This window comes from Pteropus vampyrus, unplaced genomic scaffold (assembly GCF_000151845.1).
Source record: "Pteropus vampyrus isolate Shadow unplaced genomic scaffold, Pvam_2.0 Scaffold52, whole genome shotgun sequence".
NCBI lineage: Eukaryota > Metazoa > Chordata > Mammalia > Chiroptera > Pteropodidae > Pteropus > Pteropus vampyrus.
The window spans coordinates 393,252-414,858 of record NW_011888833.1 but is presented as its reverse complement, the minus strand read 5'-3'; the positions used below and the strand labels follow the sequence as shown (position 1 = coordinate 414,858).

Here is a 21,607-nt window from a genome sequence, read left to right as displayed (position 1 = left end):
GCCCCTTCCTCCGACGTTAAGATAAGGCAGGGCGCTGCAGCCGGCGTGGCAGGGGCGGCCCGGCTGCCGCCGGGGAGGGACCGGCCGCAGACAGCGGAGCGGCCCCGTGCTTTGACTACTCCCCTTACCGTTAGAAGATCTGGGAGGGAGGAAAGGAGGAGAAACACGCCAGAATCCGGGCACAGAGGCCCCTGGCCTCGAAGGTGGGGTTTGGGGAGGCGGGGAGGGGCGGCTCCGTGTGTGGTGACCCTTTGTGAACGCGCACTGGGGCAGCTCGGCTCGCCCCGAGGCTTTTCGAGTCGCCGAGACCGCGGCGCCCCGGGGACGCACCGGCCCACGGCCTCCACTGCAGCCTCGGCGGGCTGGGCGGCCCGTCCCTCCCCCGCCCGCCAGGTCACTCAAGGGCGCGTCGGCTTCCGACTCGGGCTGGCGCGGGCCCGGGCCGGTCCTCGGCCTAATCCCTCCGCTGCCGGCCGCGCACTAGTTTTAATCACGCCCCACCCCCTGGCCGCTGGCGTCACCTCCGCCACCCCAGCGCCTTCCAGCAGCTTCCAGAAACGTCGCCTCCCCCAACGCAGCCACTCACAGATGGCGGGCTCTGCAGCCACCGGCCCCGCCCCCAGTCGTCTCCGCAGCAGAAACTGCGGCTGCGGCAGCCGGCCGGACGGCCACGCCTCTGCGGAGGCCGACCGGAAGTGCTCCCGTCCTCGCCTTCCGCCACGCTCACGGACCAAATCCTTTGTGGCCCGGACGGAACCGGAAAAGGAACTCTTTTGCCGCGGACCCAAACCGGAAGCTGCCTTCCCGGCGGAGAGGCCGCTGGGGAGGAGCGGGCCGCGGCCGAACGTGGGGAGAACGTTTCGCCGCGCGGTTCGGCGCTCGAGCCGGGACCGGAGTTCGGAACGACGCGGCTCGAAGCAGAGTACTGGCGCAGGTAAGGGAGGAGGAGCAGCGTCCTCTGGCTCTGGAAGCGGGGACAGAACCGGGCCGAGCTGCGGGGCGGCGTGCGCACTGGCAGGGTGGGCCGGGCCGGGGCCCGGCTCCGGTGCGAGGGGCCGGGGCGAGGGGATGGTGTGCGGGTCGGCTTCCGGAGCCGTTCGGGCGCGGAGAGGTAAGAACTGAAGAGAAACCAGAGTCGTGTTCGCGCGTCCCGAGGGGCGTGCAGCCGCGGAGGGTTAACGGAACCCTGCGCCGCCTTGGTTGCCAAGGTCGCGTTTGGAAACTGACTTCTCGGTCCTGCCCGTCCCCGGCTGACGACCGCGGGGTCTGGCGCCCGACCCCCTGCCTCGGCTGCAGGCCCCCCGCGACCTCACCTGCGACAGCGCTGGGGCTGCGCCCGCGGGGCCTCGGAGGGCAGGCAGGCAGGCTCCGGTGCCTGTCAGGCTCCTGTTTGAGCAGCCGCTTCTCTGGGTTTCCCCCTTTTGCACGCGGGTCTGCGAAGTAAGCGTAATTGCATCTTTTTCGCTGTTCCCGCGGCCAACCTCACACATCCATTGCGTTGTCACTGGCTGTTTACTGGGCCAGCAGTTCATGTTCACGCTTTTGGAGTTTCTGGCTCCCAGAAGAAATGAACAGGGGGGCGTCAGAAGAGAGATGCCGGGGGCGAAGTGGAAGACTGGGAGGCCGGTTTGGGCTGGCAGCGCAGTGGGCTTCGTTTTAGGTCCTCGTACTACCTTCAGGTCACACGCTGCGCTGTTTGGACTTTCCCAGAGTCGGGCTGGTGTTGATAGATCAGAGCTGAGCAAGGAAAGAGTCAGATTTGTCTTATAGTGGTATGGAGTGCGGACGGGATGGAAAGAGAAGTGGGGACTGGAGATGCTTCCAAAGAACTGTCCGCAGAATTTGGTGACTTAACTGTGTGAAGAAGAGGGAAGTGGAAGGGTAGAGAACCGCTCAGATGTTCTAGTGTTTGTGTTTGGAACGATGGAGATGCCAACATGTAGGGGAGATACAAGAAAGCGGAGCCAGTTATTTTCGAAGGGAGCACTGTGAAGGTGGTCGTTTAGGGACAGATTGAGTTGTAAGAATCGCCCCCAGGATTTTGTATGTAGGACAAAGGAAATTGTATGTGGCCTGAATAGCCCAATTTCTCAACTGAATTTTTTCGCTCAGGCGTTCTGCCCTATAGGTCTCCAACCCCCAGCTGTTCTGGGTATTTAGGATTTCAGCCACCAACCGACCTGCTTTTCGCATTGAAATGGTGGTAGCGGGATCTGGGGAGCAGATAGCAAGGCTCCTTATGTTTCACTTTTATAATTGAAAGAACCAGCCGAAAAAGTTTTCTAGATCCCTCAAGCAGGTGGAAATTTTCACTAAGAACAATTTATTCAAGAGATAGATTACCAGTTTTTCTTTTGAGAATAGTGCAGGCTGATATAAGATGTGCCGCATGTTTTCTACAGAGTGAAGTATAGAATTAGCGCCAGATAAATAGTAGTTAAAATTTACTTTGTGCTAAGTGTTAAGCATTTGACATATATCATTGCATTTAATTCTTAGAACAACCCTTTTACAAATAATTCGCTGAACCCAGATGTGCAGCTATAAAGCCCTTGCCCTTAGCCACTCTGGACCTGTAGAAGTTTGACTCTTTCCTGTATGGTTCCCTTTTGTAGGTAGAGTCTTAAGAAGAACCAACCAAAGACAGTAAATTGGTATTGTCTGTGAGGAGCTTAAAAAGGAAAAGTTTAGTACCAACCTGTTTTTACTCTTCTGGTTGTGGTTCTCGGTGGGGCGATTGTGCCTGCAAGGGGACATTTGGCACTGTCTGGAGACACTTTTGATTGTCCTGGCTGAGGGGGGCGTGCCATGGGCATCTAGCAGGTAGAGGTCAGCGATGCTGCTGAATGAACATCATAGGACACGTGGGACAGCCCTCACGACAGAGAACGAGCTAGTCTAGAACGCCTGCAGTGCTGTAGTTGAGAAGCCCTGCCTTGGGGATATTTCTTCTGGAATCGGAAATTGAGATGCACTGGGACTGATTTGCTTAAAAGTGTTTTTATTTTTTAAATTATTCCTTGGCTTGAAAGGTGTGTAAAGTGTATACAGCTAGAATAGAAAAGCGTAACTGGTTTTTAAAGTGAGCTTGTGAGCTGCAGTTTCTCAGGAGATGATTGTCATTAAATCATGGATTTTCAGATTCGAGGAAGACCTTGAAATTATTTTACAGCTCTACTGAGTCTCCTGTATCTGGTTTTCCTGTATTTTAAATTCCTCTCTAAACTATTTTTAACAATCACTTTAATTACACCGAGCTCCAGTCTCATAATTTTGACTTTATTGAATGTCATTCTGATCAATGGGACTACACTCAAAACAAGCTTGTTACATGTGTAAATCGTAGTGTAACAGTGTAACATATTTTTGTGCTGATACAGATCATTTACTTTAATGTAAAGTAGTATCTTGTCGGCAGCATTTAAAAAGTAGTGTTATTATTGGTGGTTGAAAGCAGAGTGGGTTCTTTTCTCCCTGTCAAGTATTGGCACAATTAATCTGAGGTTTTTAAAGTAGTTTCTTAGTATCATGCTGACATGTTTGTTTTAAATTGTGCATAGACTAAAATCTTAGGCTTTCAAATTCTGGTCAATCTAAATTGGCTTTAAATAATAGTATCTCTATTAAAAGTTTTGATAAACTTGCTTGCAAATGAGTCTACTATAGAAACTTGTCCTATTGCCAGCCTCTGCCCTCTCCCCACAAATTTGCTAGGTTTATAAATAAATTCAGATGTTTTATTTGCACTTCAAGATTACAATTTTAAACTATGTTTATCTTAGGACATGCAGTTCTCAGAATATACTTAGTATATATACGTTTTGTAAAATAGCATAGTTCTTTTTCAGAGTAAATAGGATTTTTATTTAATTGTCTATTGACTTTTTTTTTTCAGGGTTCATTGAAAAATCCTTAGTGATATTGACATGTTTCAAGTGACATAAATTAGCCAATGACTCGGAATGATGGATTCCCCGAAGACTGGAAATGGTTTGCCAGTGATTGGACCAGGGACTCATATAGGGAAATCTTCACTCCACATGGTGGGGTATTTGGGAAAAGTTAGTGAACTTATTTTTTGCCTCCGTGCAAAGTTGGTTTTTTTTTCTCTTATTTTGAGACTTTAATTCGGTTTTAATTTTACCAATTAACTTCTAAAAATTTGTATCTTCCACGGAAATCTTATAGCAATGGCGAAAGATTGTTTTACTGTGTTACCTGTCTTTTATTAATGTGTGAAAGTAGAAATAAAGCATAGATCTTATGGTTTGCTATTCTCTGAAAATGTGGAACATGCATTTTCCTTGGCAATTGACAGTACTTTGTTTCCTGAAAATAAAACTGATGCTATTCTTAACACTTAAAATTTAATATTTAAAAGTATGATACATTCTTTTTGGAATAATAGCTGTATTTAAAGCTTGTGTGCATTTTTTATTTGCCATGTCGAAAATATCTTTGCAGTACATTTCTAGGTGAAAGGTGTAATTTTTTTTCCTGCTTACTTTTCCATTTAACTTTTTGTAATTTGATACAATTTAGGAATGTCTATATTTTAATTTACTTTATTTCTCTTTTAGAATTGTGATTCTAATGTCCCATCAGATGGGTATTGCCCTGCTTGCAGAGAGAAGGGAAAGTTGAAAGCCTTAAAGACTTACCGAATTAGTTTTCAAGAATCTATCTCGTTGTGTGAGGATCTGCAGGTAAAGTATTAATCGTAGATAGTATCAAGATTTTAGTCTTTTGCTTTTTCCTTCGGTATTTAATTTTGTGCTCACTTTGTATTTTCCAGGCTGTATATTTGTAATACATAATAATCAGAGTTTCTAGATTTGTCTGGTATGCTATTGCAATATGTTTGTTTTTATCGTCATTAGTCTTGTGAGAGGACAACATATATTTCAAGATTGATTTTTTTAACTTCTCAAGGGGCCTTGCTAGCTGTTGGTATATAGTAGTTACTCTCTCATCTCTTTCGTGTATTAACTTTGGGATTAATCGGACGAGTTATTAGTCTCTGCAGGTTATGTACTTAAGGCTCTAAATGTCTTTTAGAATAAATTATAGTAATTTGTACCCACTGGTACAACTTTTATATAGGAAGGAGCTCATTAAGTTCTGTAATGCCCTACGTTGTATTGTACTTGACTGCTAAGAAACACACACACATTTAATTCTCATAAGTTCGCAAGGTAGGTGTCCGCATTTTGTGAATAAGAACACGTGCAGAGCGTTCAGGAACGCAAGGCCTTTGGAAAGCAGCAGGCTGTGGCTGGAACGCAGCCTTCGGATTTCAGGTGCTTTTATTCCAGCTAAACTAGCAGCTCATTAGACTGTCCTGTGCTTTTGAAAAATCCCTGGGTCTCACCCTTAGGTGCTGACTCGGTGGAGTTGAACCAGATACTCTATAGCTTTTTTAACTTTTGAAGACGAGTCTGATGATTAGCCACGTTTGGAAAAAACTAGACTGAATCACACTGTTGGTGGTGCTTTGCTCGGTACAACTTGAAGAAAACCCCAGGCATTCTCATGATTGGAAATACGTTTCTTGTGCATTTATTCAGTAAACATTTCTTGAGTGTCACTGTGTTGGTACTTTTCTAAATGTTAGGATACAATTACAAACAATTTCTCACTCAAAAAGTTGGTGTTCTAGAGTGGGGAAGAAAATAAACAAGTCAAGTGTGTTTTTTTGTGTGAGGTGATGAAAAGTGCTATGGAGGCAAATAGAGCCACGGGGACCGGGTGTCAGCGAGTGGGACGTCGCAGGGTTACGTAGATGTTGAAGGGAACTCCTCATGGAGGAAGTGGCGTTTGAGCAAAGACCTGAGGGAGATGAGGAGGAAGAAGCTGTGGGGATCTCTGAGACATAGAGGCTGCCCGTCCATGTCTGTGTGGCCACGGGGAGACCTGTGGCTGGGTCTGGCAAAGGAAGCAGGGTCGCAGAAGATGGGTCAGAGAAGTAACAGGAGTGGGCTGGGCCAAGGAGGGTCTCGTCGGCATTGTGAGGTCTCTGGCTTTTACTTGGGCTGAATGAAGAACTCAGGTAGGGATGTCGGCAGAGCAGTGACATAATCTGACTTATGTGTTCAAAGGGTCACTGTGGCTGCTGTGTTGAAAGTGTGTGTCATGGGCAAGACCTCAAGCAGGGAGACCAGTTGGAAAGCAGCTGCAGGCGGAGCAGATGGTGAGCAAGGCGATGAGGCATGGTTGCATTCTACGTGTATTTTGAAAGCGGAGCCAAAAGGATTCGCTGAGGGATTGGGCTACACTGTAGGAGAGGTTGGGCTCAAGCACGAGTCCCAGATTTTTGACCTGAATGATTGGAAGAGTGGAATTGCCAGTTACTTTGATGACACGGCTTTGGAAGAGGAGGATTGGGAAAAGGATCAGGAGGCCAGAACCAGTCAAGCTGGAGACATCTGCCCAACATCTGTGGGTCTGGAGCGAACAGCTGGATCTGTGCTTCTGGCGTTGGGTGCAGTGTTTGTGACTGGAGATGCACGTGGGGAGTCGTCGGCGTGTAGCTGAGTGAACCATGAGATGGGTGAATTTACTAGGAGTACGGGTAAAAGAACCGTCATCGCTAAAGAGTCTGGTTTATTGTTCTTTATTAAGTAGGGTGCTGACTCTGCTTGAGATTGGGAAAGATTGTTTGCTTTTTAATTTTTGCCTCTTTGAAATTTTTAAAAAATTTTAATTGCAGTAACCAAAAAAAAAAAAAAACCCATAACAAAGTTTATCATTTTAACCGTTTTTAAGTGTCCGACTCAGGAGTGTCAGCTGCATCCACATTGGGGTGCAGCAGGTCTCTAGGACTTTCTCATCTTACACACGGGAAACTGTCCCCATGAAACAGTAACTCCCACCCTCCCCCAGCCTCGCTCCCACCCTTTTCTCTGTCTCTGTGAGTTCCACTCCGTCAGGTCCCTCATGTAAGTGGACACTACGGCATTTGTCTTTTTGTGTCTGGCTCATTTCACTGAGCATGATGTCCTCAGGGTTTATCCATGTTATAGCATGTGACAGGATTTCCTTTTTAAAGGCTGAGTAGTACTCATTTTGTGCATATACCACGTTTTCTTTGCCCACTTGTGTGCCCATGGGCACTTGGGTTGCTGCCGCCACCTCCTAACTGTTAAGATTGCTGCCATAAACATGAGTGTGCAAGTATCTCTGAGGTCTTTTAATTTGGGGGAGTATACCCCTTTTTAGGACACTTCGAATAGAAAATTATTGCTGTTTTAAAGCATTTACTGACATATGTAGGATTTAGGAAGTACTCTTAAGGTGTAAAGTTGTTTGACAGTGACTGTACAACTAGTTGGTAACAGAAGAATCTAGAACTTGTTCTATTAAACAGTTTCATAATAAATGCAGTATCGTGAGTATCTTGTTTGTATTGAAGAAACTGTATTTAGTGCATTTCAGTTATCTGTTGCTGTGAAACAAACCACCTCACAACTTAGTGACTAAAAAACTTAATGGTTTCACTTATTATTCCTCACGATTCCATAGGTTGGCCAGGCAGCCGGGCGGCTCTTACACCTTCGATGCCATGGGCTGGACGACCGAAATGTCCGCCTGGCTGGCAGTGGGACCGCGCCACCAGCTGGGTCCCAGCTCAGGCGATCAGCCAGGGTCTGGGTTCTTCTCCCCAGGGTGTAGGACCGTTCTGTCCTTGAGGCTGGGTTGACCTCTCACAGTGTGGTGGCTGGGACTGGGGAGGGTCTTCCAGGGGGGTTCCATGGGGGCCGGCCCCGTGAGCCAGCACTTAGCAGGGCTCCAGGTGCATCACTCATGCTGACGTCCCATCGCCGCTCGTCACATGGCCCAACCCAGTGTCATGTGGCAGGGGCTGACTGCGAGGACAGGAGTAGCCGGAGGTGCTGTTCCTCAGTTCACTAGAGGCCACCGAGGCCGCAGTCTGGCTGCTTGCGGAGAGGGCGGCATGTGTTGAATGAGGGCACGTAGTACATACGTTTCTTGAATTTGTCTTGTGAAGTATTTTGCTGGTTATCAAACTTAGGGAAAACTTATTGATTATTTTAGCCATCTGTTTATACTGTTGATATTTGACTGAAAATGGGTTAATGCACAGTGAGATTTGACAGTCGTTAAAATTCAGCCAGTTTGACTCTTAGGCCCAGTAAAGATCCAAAGTTGATGCGCTGATGTTCTCTCAGGTTAATACTCAGCTTCAGAATGAAGCAACAGAAATTATTCCATGTAACTTTTTTATTTGAAAATGCTTTTCTAATTTTTAGTGTTACGCAGTGTACTTGTCCCTAAAAGAATAACACACTCGTAAAATATTTCTTTAAACTGTTGAAAAATTTTATCCACTTGACGTTAGCTTTTTATCAGAGCAAAAGTATGTATGTTTTCTTTGTCTGCTTAACCTAGGGTGATTCAGATTAAAGCCTTGATTGTTTAGATTCACTAGGAATAGTTATTCTCTTGGGGACCAAATTTTTTATTAAATAGTTGTTTATCTCTAGTTCCTTCAAATTTAGGTTAATGATATTATACCCTCTCATGTCAAGTTGATGCTAAAATTTTGTACATGTTTTAATGACTTAGGAACAGTAAAGTAAAACTTGAGATTACTTGACTTTTTGTAGTTTTTATCATTTTATCTTTCCTTTCCAGTGCATCTATCCTTTGGGCTTTAAATCACTTAATAACTTAATTTCTCCTGATTTGGAAGATCATCAGACTCCAAATAAGCCTCAAAAAAGAAAGCTCTTGGAAACCAGCTATAGAGACTCACCTCCTTTAGCAAATTCCAAAAAGATTAAAGACCGTATTGTCACTGGTGGCGACCGGGTTTTGGGCAGCAGACGTTCTGGAGAGGCCCGTGATGAAGCCGCATCGGACATACCTGGCTCACCACACGGCGGTCAGTGGGACCCAGTTAGGGCCGATAATTCCTTGGAGCAGGACGAGATTTTGGAAGCTGCTATTGCTGACGTGGCTGCTGAAGAAGATGCTGCTACGGTGGGTGTTTCTGGAACTGGCAACGCTGCCCCTCAAAATGAAGGAGGCACGCCTGGACTGGAAACGCCGCTGCAGAGCAGGTGCAGGCCGTTTTGCCGGACTGTGTGTGTTCAGTGGAGAAACTCTCATGCCCTCTGTTGGTTGGACTGCCTCCTGTCAGCGCTGGTGCACTTGGAAGTGCTGAGGAAGGCTGTGCTGACCCACCTGTGCGCCAAAGAGGACTCCGTGTTCTGGCAGCTGTTCACGCAGTACAGCCGCGCCAGCGAGCTGCTGCACGCCAGCCAGGTGGATGGAGTCGAAGGTCCGTGGTAATACTTTATTTCTCTTTAATTTGTAAAGAAAATGTTGAGTTTCATCTCACAGCCCGTGGAAAAGATGCCATCAGTAGCCTCTGTTCTGTGTGGAGACCCGGGAGCTGTCATGAAACTGAACTGACACCACTTACATGGTCACGACTGCCCCTGAAAGGCAGTCCTTTCTCAAAAACCGAGTGAACATCAAAAGAGGCTGTAGTGGATCTTAGCTCAGGGTAACAGTGCTCATCAGAGAGCATATCTAAGTAAAATTTTAAGTTTTTTAATTGCCATAAAGCAGAAAAAAGAACACAGATCACCCACAATTCTGCAGCTCTCCCCAAAATCTGTCTTCACAGTGAGGGATATATTTTTTGTTTTATTTTCTATAAAGTAGGATACCCACGAACCCACTCCCAACCCAAGAAGAATTAAAATAGTCCCAGTAACTTGCATGTGCCCACGTGCTCCTCCCCCGCATCTTCCACCCCTGCCCCCCCCAAAGGCAATCATCACCCCGAATGCATCCTGTCCTTCCTTCTTCCTTAATGGTTTGCCCTACGGGTGTGTCTGAACAATATAACGTCTAATTTGTTTTCAACTTAATAAAAAAAGGATATTACGCAATGTCTTCTGGGACCCCTTTTTCTTTTTTTAAAGATTTATCTACAAAGCTGCTTCCTTTTGTGGTTCATTGATTTTCAGTGCTCTAGAATATTTCCATTTTGTAAATACATCAATATATTCATTCAGCTGCCCTTGGGTTGTTTTTTGCCATTACAATGCTACTGCTGTTAATGTCCTCAGGTGGGTCTCCTGGCATACAGGTAGCAAGCCCGTTGGCTGTACGGTAGGAATGGGATTGCCCCATCGTAGGTGTGAGTCCAGCGTCACAGTGTCCCAGTGAGTCGTGTTCCATGGAGTTCGTGCCCATCAGCACACCCCTTGGCGGCACACTTGGGAGACCTTTGCTCTTTGATGGGTGGGAGCAGTCTGTGGTCTCGGTTTGCCTTTCCCAGATGTTAGAGGCTGAACAGGTCTTCACGTGTAGGGTGGCTGTGCTCCGTCTTCTGTGGAGTGCCTGCCTGTCATCCCTCTCCGTTCTGCCGCCACGTTCTTACTGGTTTGTGTGAGTTTTAGGTGTCCTTGTTCTGTGTTTATGTCTGATACATACTGATAAATCACCCAATTTGTATCTTGTGTTTTTACTTTTTTTTTTTTTTTTGATGGCTTTTAGGGTGCATTTTACTGGTTTTTCAGAATTTGTGTTGTTACTTTTTACAAGATATCTTTTTATGTGCAAAAATTGTTAATCTTTCCTTTCGTAGCTAGTAATTTGGCTTTTAAAAGAAAACTTTTCTTTCCCCCAAATCAGAAAGTCGTTCTTCTCTATTTTCGCTGAAAAGTCATAAAGTTATGCGTTTGACGTTGAAATCCTTAATTCCGTTGGAATCATTTTTTTGAGTGTGACGTGTGGTGGTAAGGTCCCATTTTTTCCCCGTTGCATAGCCAGTTTTTTTAGCTCTACTTTTTGTCTCAATTCATGCCACTTTTGTCATATGATATTCCATATATGAAGACAGCTGTCAACTCTTAGTTCTCTTGGCCACTTTTTCTGTGCCTGCACCAATACCACACTGTTTTGATTATTAGGGCTTTTTTGGTCTTGCTATGTGCTAGTGTAAGAATCCTTTATTCAACTTGACTTTGCTCATGCAGTCTTTTATGTAAATCTTATACATTGTTTCCCCATTGGTGACCAATCAAGCTGCTTATTACCATTTTTTGCTATTATGAATAAACAGCATGACAGATATCCATTTATCCTCTGAATCCCTTGCTGATTATATCCTAGAAGGGATATTAAAATACAAACATAAAGAGTCTTTCCGAATGGCTTTCCAGAAGGCTTTCACCAGCACGTAATTACATTTTCACAGGTAGAAGAAAACATCCCAGAGCATGCTCGTCACCTGGGTTTAACATTTAAAAGTTATAATTTTGTTAGATAAGAAGTATTTTGTTTCAATTTGACTTTCTTTGAGATTGAATTTTTTGCAGTTTTTAAAGTTAAGTTTTTCACAAGCATTTTTGCTTTTGTCTTCTGTTTCTGTTTTCTATAATTATAGGCACTATAATGCTGAGTAGGGGACAGTTCATTGCAGAAAAGAATACCTCTCGTTCAAATTTTGACTCGACTGTTGAATTCATTTTAATCTTATATTTTAATCTTATTAATTTTTACAGAATATTTAATAGTATTTATAATACGGTTGTAATTATATTTGAGCTGCATTTCTTTGAATTATAAATGTTCTTTTCTGGCGTGGTCAAATAACAAAAATTCTGATCGATGCTTGTGATCAGCCGTATGTATTATTTATTTGGAAGATTTGAGTGAAAAGATCTCTTTGTAGCTTTAAGAGTAACAGGATTCAGAGGTATATGGAGGCTTTTATTAAAAATAATTTGTTTATTAATCTTGGATAGTTTTCTGTCACAGTAATTCAATTTTGAGGACTTTTGTCCTAAAGAAATTATCAAAAACATGGACAGGTATGTGCTCAAAGACACTCATCATGATAGTATTCACAGCAGCAAACGTGCTGCTATAGGGGAATGATTAATAAAACTGTGGCTTCACTGGAGTGTAGTAACGAGCCTGCAGAGTTTTTAATGAAGCAAATTTGAGTGAAAAAAGCAGGATGTGGAATTGTATAAATGCTATGATGTTGTCGAAGACCCCTCAGACCCTTCCCATCCTCCCAAACAATGACAGAGAAGGAGGGATTTATACCAGATGTTTGGGAAATAGTCATAACTTCTTAAGACTCCTTATAATGGCGCTGGCCCAGTCGGCGCTGACGGTGCTGTGCCGTTAACATACTGAGGGAGTGCACGGCACGCCGCAGAGGGCGGAGGGAGGGTGAAGGAAACGTCGCTTTTCATGTCTGTTTGCAAAATATGTTGACTGATAAACTTTCATTCTTGGTAATGTTTTAATTTTCTTGAAAAGATATAGGTTGATGAGAAATGATAATGTTCTGTATCATGTTTTTAGGTGGAGATTGTAAAGAACTTAATTCAGAAATCTTTGCAAAGATAGAGGCCTGTCTGAATGAAGTCAGAGATGAAATTTTTCTTAGACTCCAGCCTCAGCTTAGATGCACATTAGGTAAGTAATTTGTGAGATTTAACTGTATTACTCACCTACCGTAAAGACATACTTACATCATAAGGAAACGTGATGCTGTTTTATTACTTTGGATGATCAGATTCTCGGGAGGGAGAATCTGAGTGGTTTCATGTAGGAATCGACTGCTGGTAAACCGTCGGTGGGCAGAGCTGCGCCCTGTAAATACGCTGGCTGGGCTTCACCCCTTGAGCGGGGGCAGGCCCCAGCCAGGTGAAGACTCTGAAGCGTACCTCCGCCTGCTTTCGCCCAGTAGGCCAGTCCAGCATTTTCCTCCTTGACTGTGCGTTGAAAACCACCTAGAGAGTGTAAGAGCGACTGCTAGTGCCAGGGGCCCGTTCAGAGAATCTCAGGTGGGGCTCGGTCAGTCATCCTCAGGTGCGCCCACGTGATCCTAACGGTGGGCCCGGTGGAGAATATCTGGTCTTAACCCAGCTGAGCGATTCTGCTCCGCCCGCTCTTGCTGGTTTAGGCGTGGACAGATGACACAGGCTTTGCCAGTAGGATGTGAGGAGAAATATACTGATGACCTTTTGGGAGAGCTTTCTCACCTTTAAAAAGAGCGCAAGAATCAGACCTGCTCTGTCCTCTGATCGGCTTTTGGCCTCTGGGAGCAGAGTGGAGCAGGCCGCTGGATCTGTTTTTAGTTTTGCAGAAAGGCGCTTAGCTTGTTTGAGGGAATGTCTTTTTGTTTGATTTCTTATTCTCGTATTAACTCTATTAATATTGGATCATAGGAACAGAATGTACGGTACCCCGTCAGTATGTTACCCGTTACCCATATTAAATTGTGTAACGTCAGTGCCTTCAAGTTTTTCTCTCAGCGAGTGGCAGGCATTTCATCAGACCCAGCTGTTGCATCTGGAAGCAGTGTCTTTTTTTGCACGGTAGTATCCCCGACTTCTTTGTGCTACAGTTTTGTTCCCTAGTTTTATTGTCATGTTTTTCACGAACGCCCACAGAAGTCAGCTTACTTGGTTACCATAGTAAACTGAATTTCCAGATGCCGAACCCTGGGCATGGCCACCTGTAGGTCTAAGGGCTGCTCAGGTGGCGTTTGAGTATTCTTTTTTTCCCTTTTTATCGAAGTGTGATTTACCTAAATGTGTAACCGTTACCACAGTCAAGATGGAGAATGTCTGTCACCCTAAACATTGCCCCTGGCTTTTTAGGAGTCAGCCCCTTCCTCGCCCCAACCACCAGTCTGTTGGTCAACCCTCATTTCAGGCACCTTTTCCGTAGGACCAGCAGAGCACAGACCTGAGGGCTCCGTGCCGCACTCTGCAGGTATCATTTCCCTCCTTGTGTGACCTGAGATGCTGTGTTCAGCATCTGGACTCGGGTCCCAGGTGGACTTCAGAGCGGGTTCTCCCTGTCGGAATCACCACTTTCTTATCCCCGGTGATTGCACTTGGAACAGGGATGCATCTTGCTCCATCACTGCCTTGGGCCCGGCTTCCCTTGCAGCAGAGGAGGGGTTCTGAGGCATCGCGCAGCCAGGCGGTTGGCCAGGCCCTGAGCCCCTCCGATCCAGGTGCACCCCGCGTCGGTGTTGGCACTCCTCAGCCAGCATTGCCGCATTGGAGCTTAGGACCTTGCTGACGGAGTCTGATCTTTCCTCAGAGCACTGTGAATCTTCCCACGAGTTGTCCTCATTCTGAATACTGGTGGAAAGTACTAAAGAAAGAGAAGTAGCGTCTGTGCTGACCCTGAGCGTGGGTCAAATGTTTAAGATCAGCCACTTTATCATTTTGATTAGTGTTTTTAAAAAGGACATTGTAAACTGTCTTCTCTGCTCTCCCTCCCCACAGTCTAAGAAACAGCATCTCAAGCACAGCTGAGGCCCCATCCTTGTCCCCAGCACCCCGCTGCCTCCCACAGAGGTAGCTGCCACCCTCAGTTGGGTGTTTTCTTTCTCTCTAACCTCTATGCTGCTTTTTTTTTGAAGAAAAGATTGATATTGTTATGGTTTCTACTTATGTAAGTCGAAAGAGCTTAATTTGGTCTGAGCGTTGTGTACCAGTGTCAGTATAGACAGACCAGTAGGACAGCAGTCTGGACGAGAACCCCCGCCTTCGACTGCTTCGTGCTGTGCTGGGCGGTGATGCAGGTAGGCGGGCGGGAGGGAGAACGGGCATCTGGTGAATGGCCTGGAACAACTGGGTCCCGATACAGGGGAAAGTTGGATCCTACTTCATACCATAAGCAGAAAGAAAAGTCAATATGTTTAAAGACCTAAACACGAAAAGCAGAGTTGTAAAACTTGGGAAGAAAATATAGGTGAATACTTTTTCACTCAGTGGGAAAGAATTTCTCTAATAAAAGATTAGTAGATGTAGTCATATTGTTAAACTTTAAATATTTCCGGGCGAAGATCGAACAAAGAAATGTCAGGTATGTCTTATAAAGATCTTCTGTACATGTGTTAAAGAAAGACAGCTTGATAGAAGAGCCATCAGAAGACACGAACACACGATGGGGAGAGCGCTGGGCGAGCCGGGCCGCAGCCGAGAGGCTCGCGCCATGGCAAACGGGTATGGTTGGGGAGGCGCTGGGGTTAAGTTACTACAGGCAGAGGAACTACTTAACTAATTTAAGCAGGAGGCTGTAAAAAATGGAATTAGGCATTGGCATTATGTGTCTGCTAGTGGTATGCTTTATATTTAATAGTCGTAAAATTTATAATCAAAGGGAAAAAAAGACCAGTGTTGGGGCTACATAAATGACCTAAGACGGTCTGTAATTACAACTCTTTCATGATGGTTCATTGGGAACTTCATGTATTTTTGGACCTGAAGATTCTATGTTGTCATTATGAAATGCAAACGATCTACTTTTCCAATTAATATTTAGTTGCAATAGAGTAAGCATTAGTGGCTAATGACAAACTTATGCTACACTACATACTGTTTATGCCTATGGCGTTGCACATGTTCATCTTTAGGAGATTGATTTGTATTTGTTTCTATTTATAAAAATGTTTTGATTTTATATTTTTATACAAAAATAGCAGCAGGACTATACCACAGACCTAAGTAACTATTACAGTAGCCGTTGTAACTGTTGATATTTACAGCATATGCTCAGGCAGTAACTGCTACTGTTGTGCCTTTTGTTCCCACCCGGGTAACTGCTGGTGGCGTTCCTGGCTGCCGTAGGCGCAGGCCGGGGAAGAGCTGGACCACGGAAGTGACACTGCCCGGGGAGGGATGGGTGAAAGGACCCAGATTTGTTTTAGGGTCACATCAGTGAGGCAGCATCTAAGCTCCCTGAGGATGGGATAGGAGAGGAACCCATGGGAGAAGGGATGGAGGAGGGGACCGGAAACCCTCCTATGTGACTTGCTTGCTGACCCCACCCTGGAAGACAGCATCGTGGTTCCGTTTTTGTTTCAATGACAGCAAAATTCAGATCTTCTCTAGGCTTCATGTGACTATTGTTGTGGGCACTGCCTGGCTCTGGCCGGGGGGGTGGCGGCCCAGGTCCCCCTCTCACTAGCGTGCTGCCCTCGGAAGAGGTTTGCTCCCTGGGGCTCCAGGAACAGAGCCTTGTGACCTCGCAGAGTGATTGTGAGACTCGGGACGGTGTATGTAAAGTGGCTGCTTCATCGCAGATGCTTGATACGTGGTGATACATACATAGCAAAAAAATTAATCGTTAAAAGATGAAGAAGACGGGTCGGCAAGGAGCCGGGAGACGCAGGCTGGTGCTCTAACCCGGGCTGGTGCTCTAACCCGGGCGGCCTAACCCCGGCTCCTGCTCTCGCCCGGGCTCCTGCTCTCCACCCGTAGAGCTGCCGTGGGGGTAGGAGTGGTTTTTTAACAGCTTTGTCCAACTCCGAACTTACTCTACCATGTTTCACCAGTTATGCTGTTTTTAGTATCCGTAGCAAACCATTTACAAACGTTTATTTTCATAACGCCCTAGGGTTATTATAGTTCCGAGGACTTTTTTTTTTTTTTTTCTGAGAAAAGCTCACAAGATCCAAGAAGATTATGGGTCTACTGTGTCTTTTGTCTTAAGAAGTTTCATCAGTGTCCGTCAAGAAAAATGAAAAATAGAGACCGAAGTGATAATGAAATCTTGATTGTGGACGTTTTTAGAAAAATGCTTTAGAAATTTGCTCACGTGTGAATAACTTCTCTGTCACGTGTTCGTGTTCTCCTGTCTTCTGCCGAGAGCGTAGAGAAAAGACGACCGTTCGTAGTTGGCGTTTGCCTTTTCCAGTTCTTCATGGCAGTAACTTTTCCTTTCTGTTTTTGAAGGTGACATGGAAAGCCCTGTGTTTGCCTTTCCCCTGCTCTTAAAATTAGAACCCTGCATTGAAAAGCTCTTCACGTACTCTTTTTCTTGGAACTTTGAATGTTCACAGTGTGGTCACAAGTATCAAAACAGGTTAGTTTTTCTGTTTTTGTTTTTGTTTTAATTTTTTTAATGGATTCGTCTTGATGAAAATGGCTCCAAGTAATGACGTTTGAATAAAACTCGCTGCCACGTATATTGCTGCTCTCTCCCTGGCTCCTCTCCCCTTGATGACATCTCCCACCGTGTCCTGAAGCGTCTTCAGCATTCAGGTTGAAGGGAAGAACGTGAACCCCGGAAATTATAGTTTGCGTCTTTAGACTGGGGGAGTAAAAGACCATCACTATTAGTGGGAATTGTCCCACAAGTTCCCAGTGGGGGTGGGACAGTGGGGACCACGGCTCCCCCGCCTTGTCCCCCTTCCGCCTGCCCTGCTGAGTGAGAGTGCCCGTCAGACCCCCTCAGAAGCGCGTGCGATCTGCCCCCTCCGCAGAGGCTAGGGTTTCATTTATGTTTCCAGCATCACGGAAACATTTTAGGCTCCCGGAGTCTGGCGGCAGTTGTCAGAGGTAACACATGCTTTCCCGGTCCCCAAAGGCCAGCAGCACCCCAGAACCTTCCACGAGTGCAGTCAGCCATGTTTTCTGCCTCCTGTGCCTCCAGGGGACAGTGGGGGGTTGCGCTTGGTGTGCGGGGCCCTGAGGTTGGGCTCAGGAGGGAGCAGGAGAAGAACGACTCTGCAGGGGTCCCCCGCTCCGTGCACCTGCCAGGTGATGGGGGAGAGACTGGGGTTGGGGGGGGCAGGGAGTGACAGGCCCTTCAGACGTGCTGCCCTCACTGCGTCCATGTGCGGGAAGTCACTGGCTAGCGGCCGAAAGGATTACCAAACTGGTTCTGTTAGTCGTTTGTTCAAAATTTCTGTAATTGAGAAATCCTTTCTTTCTTTAACCTACCCGTAAGTTAGAAAAATTTGAAGTCTTTCAAAAATGTCTAAAAACTGTGAGAGAAAAATGTTACTTAGATATTCATTACTTAGATTGCGGTGAATTTTAGGTATTTGGGGGTCCATTGAGAGTCGAGTCTGAAAGAATGCCTTAGGGACTGTGCAAGCCACAGCATCAGAAAACGATGGTTTGTTTTTTTACCACTTAGCTCGAAAGTACTAGCATTTCATGTGTACATAGGACTTACATAATTTTGCCTAAGTAAATAAGAAAATAAATACTTGTTCCCTGGTTTTCTATCACTGTCTTATATAAATTACCTGATTTGTTCCCCATTCGACAGATGTAGAAACTGAAGCTTGAAAGGGGTTAAATAGATGCCTGAGGTGACACACTAGAAAGAGGCACAGTTTGTGCCCAGATCCTCTGGCCTTGGAGGCCTCCTTGCTCGCTGCGGCCCCCTCCGTGACCACCCCCGTTTCAGGGTGCGAACAGGCCTGGCGATGGAATCAGCTGGGTTCCAGCTTCTCCAAAGGCTGCATTTCAGTCTGGCCGCTTTTCACTGAGTACATTCGGTGCCAGAAACTCAGCAGAAGTAACCTTGATCTTGGCCAAACTCAGACTAGTTAGAAAGATAACATACAAACACATAATAGAGGGTCGTGATTATTTTGGTCTGTTCTCTGCTTTAACTTATTTTGAATATAACTGATAAGTGCATTTCGGAAGTTTATAGAAAACTCTGAGAGCGCGAGGGAAAGAAGCCACCAGCCACTTGGGTTTGCTCATTTTGTTTTTTTGTTTTGTTTTTAATTTCCTTTGTTCTGAAAAAAAATGTAGTTTCAGAAGAAAAACTAAAATGAAGTGACATTTCATTAAATACGTTTAGTATATCGTAGGTTAAAACTTACTTTCACTTAATCCGAATATGCAGCAAACTCATTTGTTCTTGAGCTGCTGTTTTTAGTGCAAATTAAGGAACGTTGGCTCGATTTAGAACATATATTCTAGAGTTAAAAACTGGTCTTTTGTGTCAGACCCTCTGGATTCAGATCTCAAGTCTGTCATTTACTGCATGATGTGCGTTCTGTATTCACTTTCCTCATCTGTAAAGTGGGGATAAAAACAGTACTCAGTGTTGTGTGAAGGACGCGTGCTTACACAGTGTGGCCTGCCTCACACATAGTCAGCACTCAGAAACTTCAGATGTCAAACGGGACATTGACGCTTGTCTGCGGGGACAGGTTTCCTTTCACAAGCAGAAGAGTGAGAGCCTTTACTAGCAGCTGCCTTTGAGAACCAAGAATTTATCAGAAATACAGTCAGCACATTTGTCGATCCTTTATGCTGCTTTGCTTTTAAAATGTTAGCTTCCTTGAGAGCAGATCTGTTTTTACAGCCTGTGCTTATGTCACTTGTCACATATCAACATTGGTTATTATTTAGAAAGAAGCCAGTGTCTCTTAGGTAATAATTGTTTTTTTAAAGATAGTTCATATGAAAGCGAATCCAGCTGGGGCACAGTGTACATCTCTGCTCTCAAGATCATCTTTCGAGATGGCTGTTGCTGTCAGGTACTCACACTGCGGTGCCAGCTTAGACCCTGGGTGTGACCTGTGGAGGCAGTCGCTGCTTTCACAACTGTCTTCTAATTTTTAAGGACCAAGATGATCGAGTTGCAAGTACTCCTGATTCTGTGTCTGGAAATGCCCTTTTCATTTAGTGTTGTCAGTGATGGGTAGCCAGGCTATGAATTTTTTGAGTAAGGGGTGAGCTCTTAATAAATTTGACAACCTTAGAACAGTGGTTCTCTACTGGGGACGCTTTCGTGCCCCGCAGGACATTGGGCAGTGTCTAGGGAGCAGCTGGGGGCCGCTATGGGGTCCCGTGTGCAGAGGTCAGGCACGGTGCTGAACATGCTGATGCGCGTGGGGTGGTCCCCACAGCGAAAGGGGCCCCTGTGCAGAGTCAGGCACGTGTGCAGGACGGTCTCCACAGCGAGGGTTATCCGGCGTGGGCATCCAGGCTTTGCTTTGGAGAAACCCTGCCTTTAAGGTCTTCATCTCTCAGCTGGAAACTGTAGGGAACTGATGCGGAGAGTCTCGCACAGAGCTCGCCCAGGGTTAGGGAGCCACGTCGGCCTGTTCGTTACAGCAGCCGGGGTGGGGGTAAGTATGGGTACCACCAAGACCAGTACCTCTTATTTTAGACATCGATTTAAATTAACATGGATGGATTTCATTCAAATGAATTAAAGCTGTATCTTCTTTTTTTGTAGATGTACGAAGAATCTGGTCACCTTCACAAATGTCATTCCTGAGTGGCACCCGCTTAATGCTGCCCATTTTGGTCCATGTAACAACTGCAACAATAAGTCACAGATAAGGAAAATGGTGTTGGAAAAGTGAGTTAAAATTACTGATTTTTAAAACGAAGTGAAGGTGGGTTTATGTATTTTTTCAAAGGTGTAGAATTGAAAATGATGACTACAGCCTGCCTTCCAGAAGTGTGAGCCAATGCGTGTTTATGAGTTGACAGAGTGCCCCCATGCCAGGGCCTCCGGCTGGGACACCCCAAAGAGCGGGCCCCCCTCCTACAGGACAGGCGTCTCTTACTCTTTTGCCTTCTTCTCCCTTTGAGGATATTAAACATCAGTTTTTCTCTCCTTTGCCAAGTGCCTGGAGTCACTAAACTCCGCTGTTTCCTTAATCTAATTGTAGGAACTGGGATGACTCGGGTGCCCCGCAGCTGCACCCGTCTGAATTCTCGGCTTCTCCTAGGCCTCGGCCCTCTGACGCTTCCTCCTCTTGTAAGCTTTCTGCTGCCCTTGAGCAGGTGTTTCTGTCATGTTTGGCTAGCCTTTCTGTTTGTCCTCAGTGGTCAAAACGACTGGTCAGAACGACCTTTTCGAGCGTGGCCAGAAGCCACGGATCAGTCCCACATAAGGCGGTTTGTCTGCGTCTCTCTCGTTAAAACGCTCATCTTCTTTAACCTTCATTTTCTGTTGTCCTCACCTCTAATTCTGCACGGGAAGTGTTTCAAGGTATAATTCTACGTAATAAAGAGCCAGTGATAGTAACCTTTTTGGTTGCCTTTGGAAGTGCCAAGAAACCCCTCAGAGTCTTTCTGAAAGGTTTGTTTTCATCCGAGTGAGAAACTCTCAGTCCAACGGCAGAGCCCCTGCTGCGTCATCCGCAGGCGTGGACCTCACACCTTTCAGGTGGTGCTTACCTGGATTCTCACAGTGAGTTCATTCCCACCGCGCAGTCTTCTCCTTTCATGGTGGTTGAGTGTCGGGCTCTGAACCAGGGCCTGGGCCACCTCCGTGTGGCCTCTCCCTGCCCTGCCAGCGCGGTCACATTTTCAGTTGAGTCAGCACTCACCATCGCATGAATACGCACAGACTCCCTCCCTGGCCGAGCAGGACACGTGACTGCGTTTCATTTCCCTGATCGCGCTTCATCTTCTCTGCAATTAGTCATTGTCTCGTGTTTCATTTGCTTTCTTTACACATTGTGATTTTTTCCCCCCAAATTCTTTAAACACCCATCGATGATTTTCTGAACTCTCCAATGCTTCGCAGTTTTGAGCCTCTTCCCCTTCTGTTTTTTCTGGAAACCTCTTTCGTGCCTCGCATCTTCGTGCCCCAGCGTTTCAGTCTGTGCTGGCTCCTCTCTGGGCCTGTGAGTGGGAGCCATCTGACCCTTTCTGTCACTGCCCCAGGTGCTAGCCCAAGGCCTTGCCACCACATTCTCCAGCACATGCTGCCTGTGGACACTGCATCCTTCGGGGGCTCCCTTCCCAGCGGGGCGCCCACTCTGCCGCTTGTCCACTCCCCGCACTCCGTAGAGCCCGAGCTGCCGCTTCCCTGT

The 21,607-nt window shown here is 46.1% G+C and overlaps 1 protein-coding gene and 1 long non-coding RNA gene across 7 annotated transcripts in view; one reads left to right on the top strand and one right to left on the bottom strand.

Annotated features, from left to right (window-relative positions):
* Positions 1-559, bottom strand: part of LOC111739646 — a 3,825-nt gene extending 3,266 nt beyond the window's left edge. The window contains exon 1 of the long non-coding RNA XR_002780328.1: positions 129-559. This is a non-coding gene — a long non-coding RNA (uncharacterized LOC111739646). The remainder of the gene's footprint in view (positions 1-128) is intronic.
* Positions 560-761: 202 nt separating this feature from the next.
* USPL1 (ubiquitin specific peptidase like 1) overlaps positions 762-21,607 on the top strand; it is a 29,475-nt gene continuing 8,629 nt past the window's right edge. Inside the window, exons 1-7 of one of the 6 annotated variants that reach the window (XM_011360195.2) lie at positions 797-934; positions 3,896-4,061; positions 4,581-4,706; positions 8,656-9,304; positions 12,358-12,471; positions 16,755-16,884; positions 20,014-20,139. In XM_011360195.2, the coding sequence (XP_011358497.1) occupies positions 3,963-4,061; positions 4,581-4,706; positions 8,656-9,304; positions 12,358-12,471; positions 16,755-16,884; positions 20,014-20,139 (1,244 nt within the window). In that variant the 5' untranslated portion in view covers positions 797-934; positions 3,896-3,962. Of the gene's footprint in view, positions 935-3,895; positions 4,062-4,578; positions 4,707-6,098; positions 6,191-8,655; positions 9,305-12,357; positions 12,472-16,754; positions 16,885-20,013; positions 20,140-21,607 lie in introns of those variants that run through there. The other 5 variants (XM_023530678.1, XM_023530677.1, XM_023530679.1 and 2 more) reach the window with 5 other exon arrangements.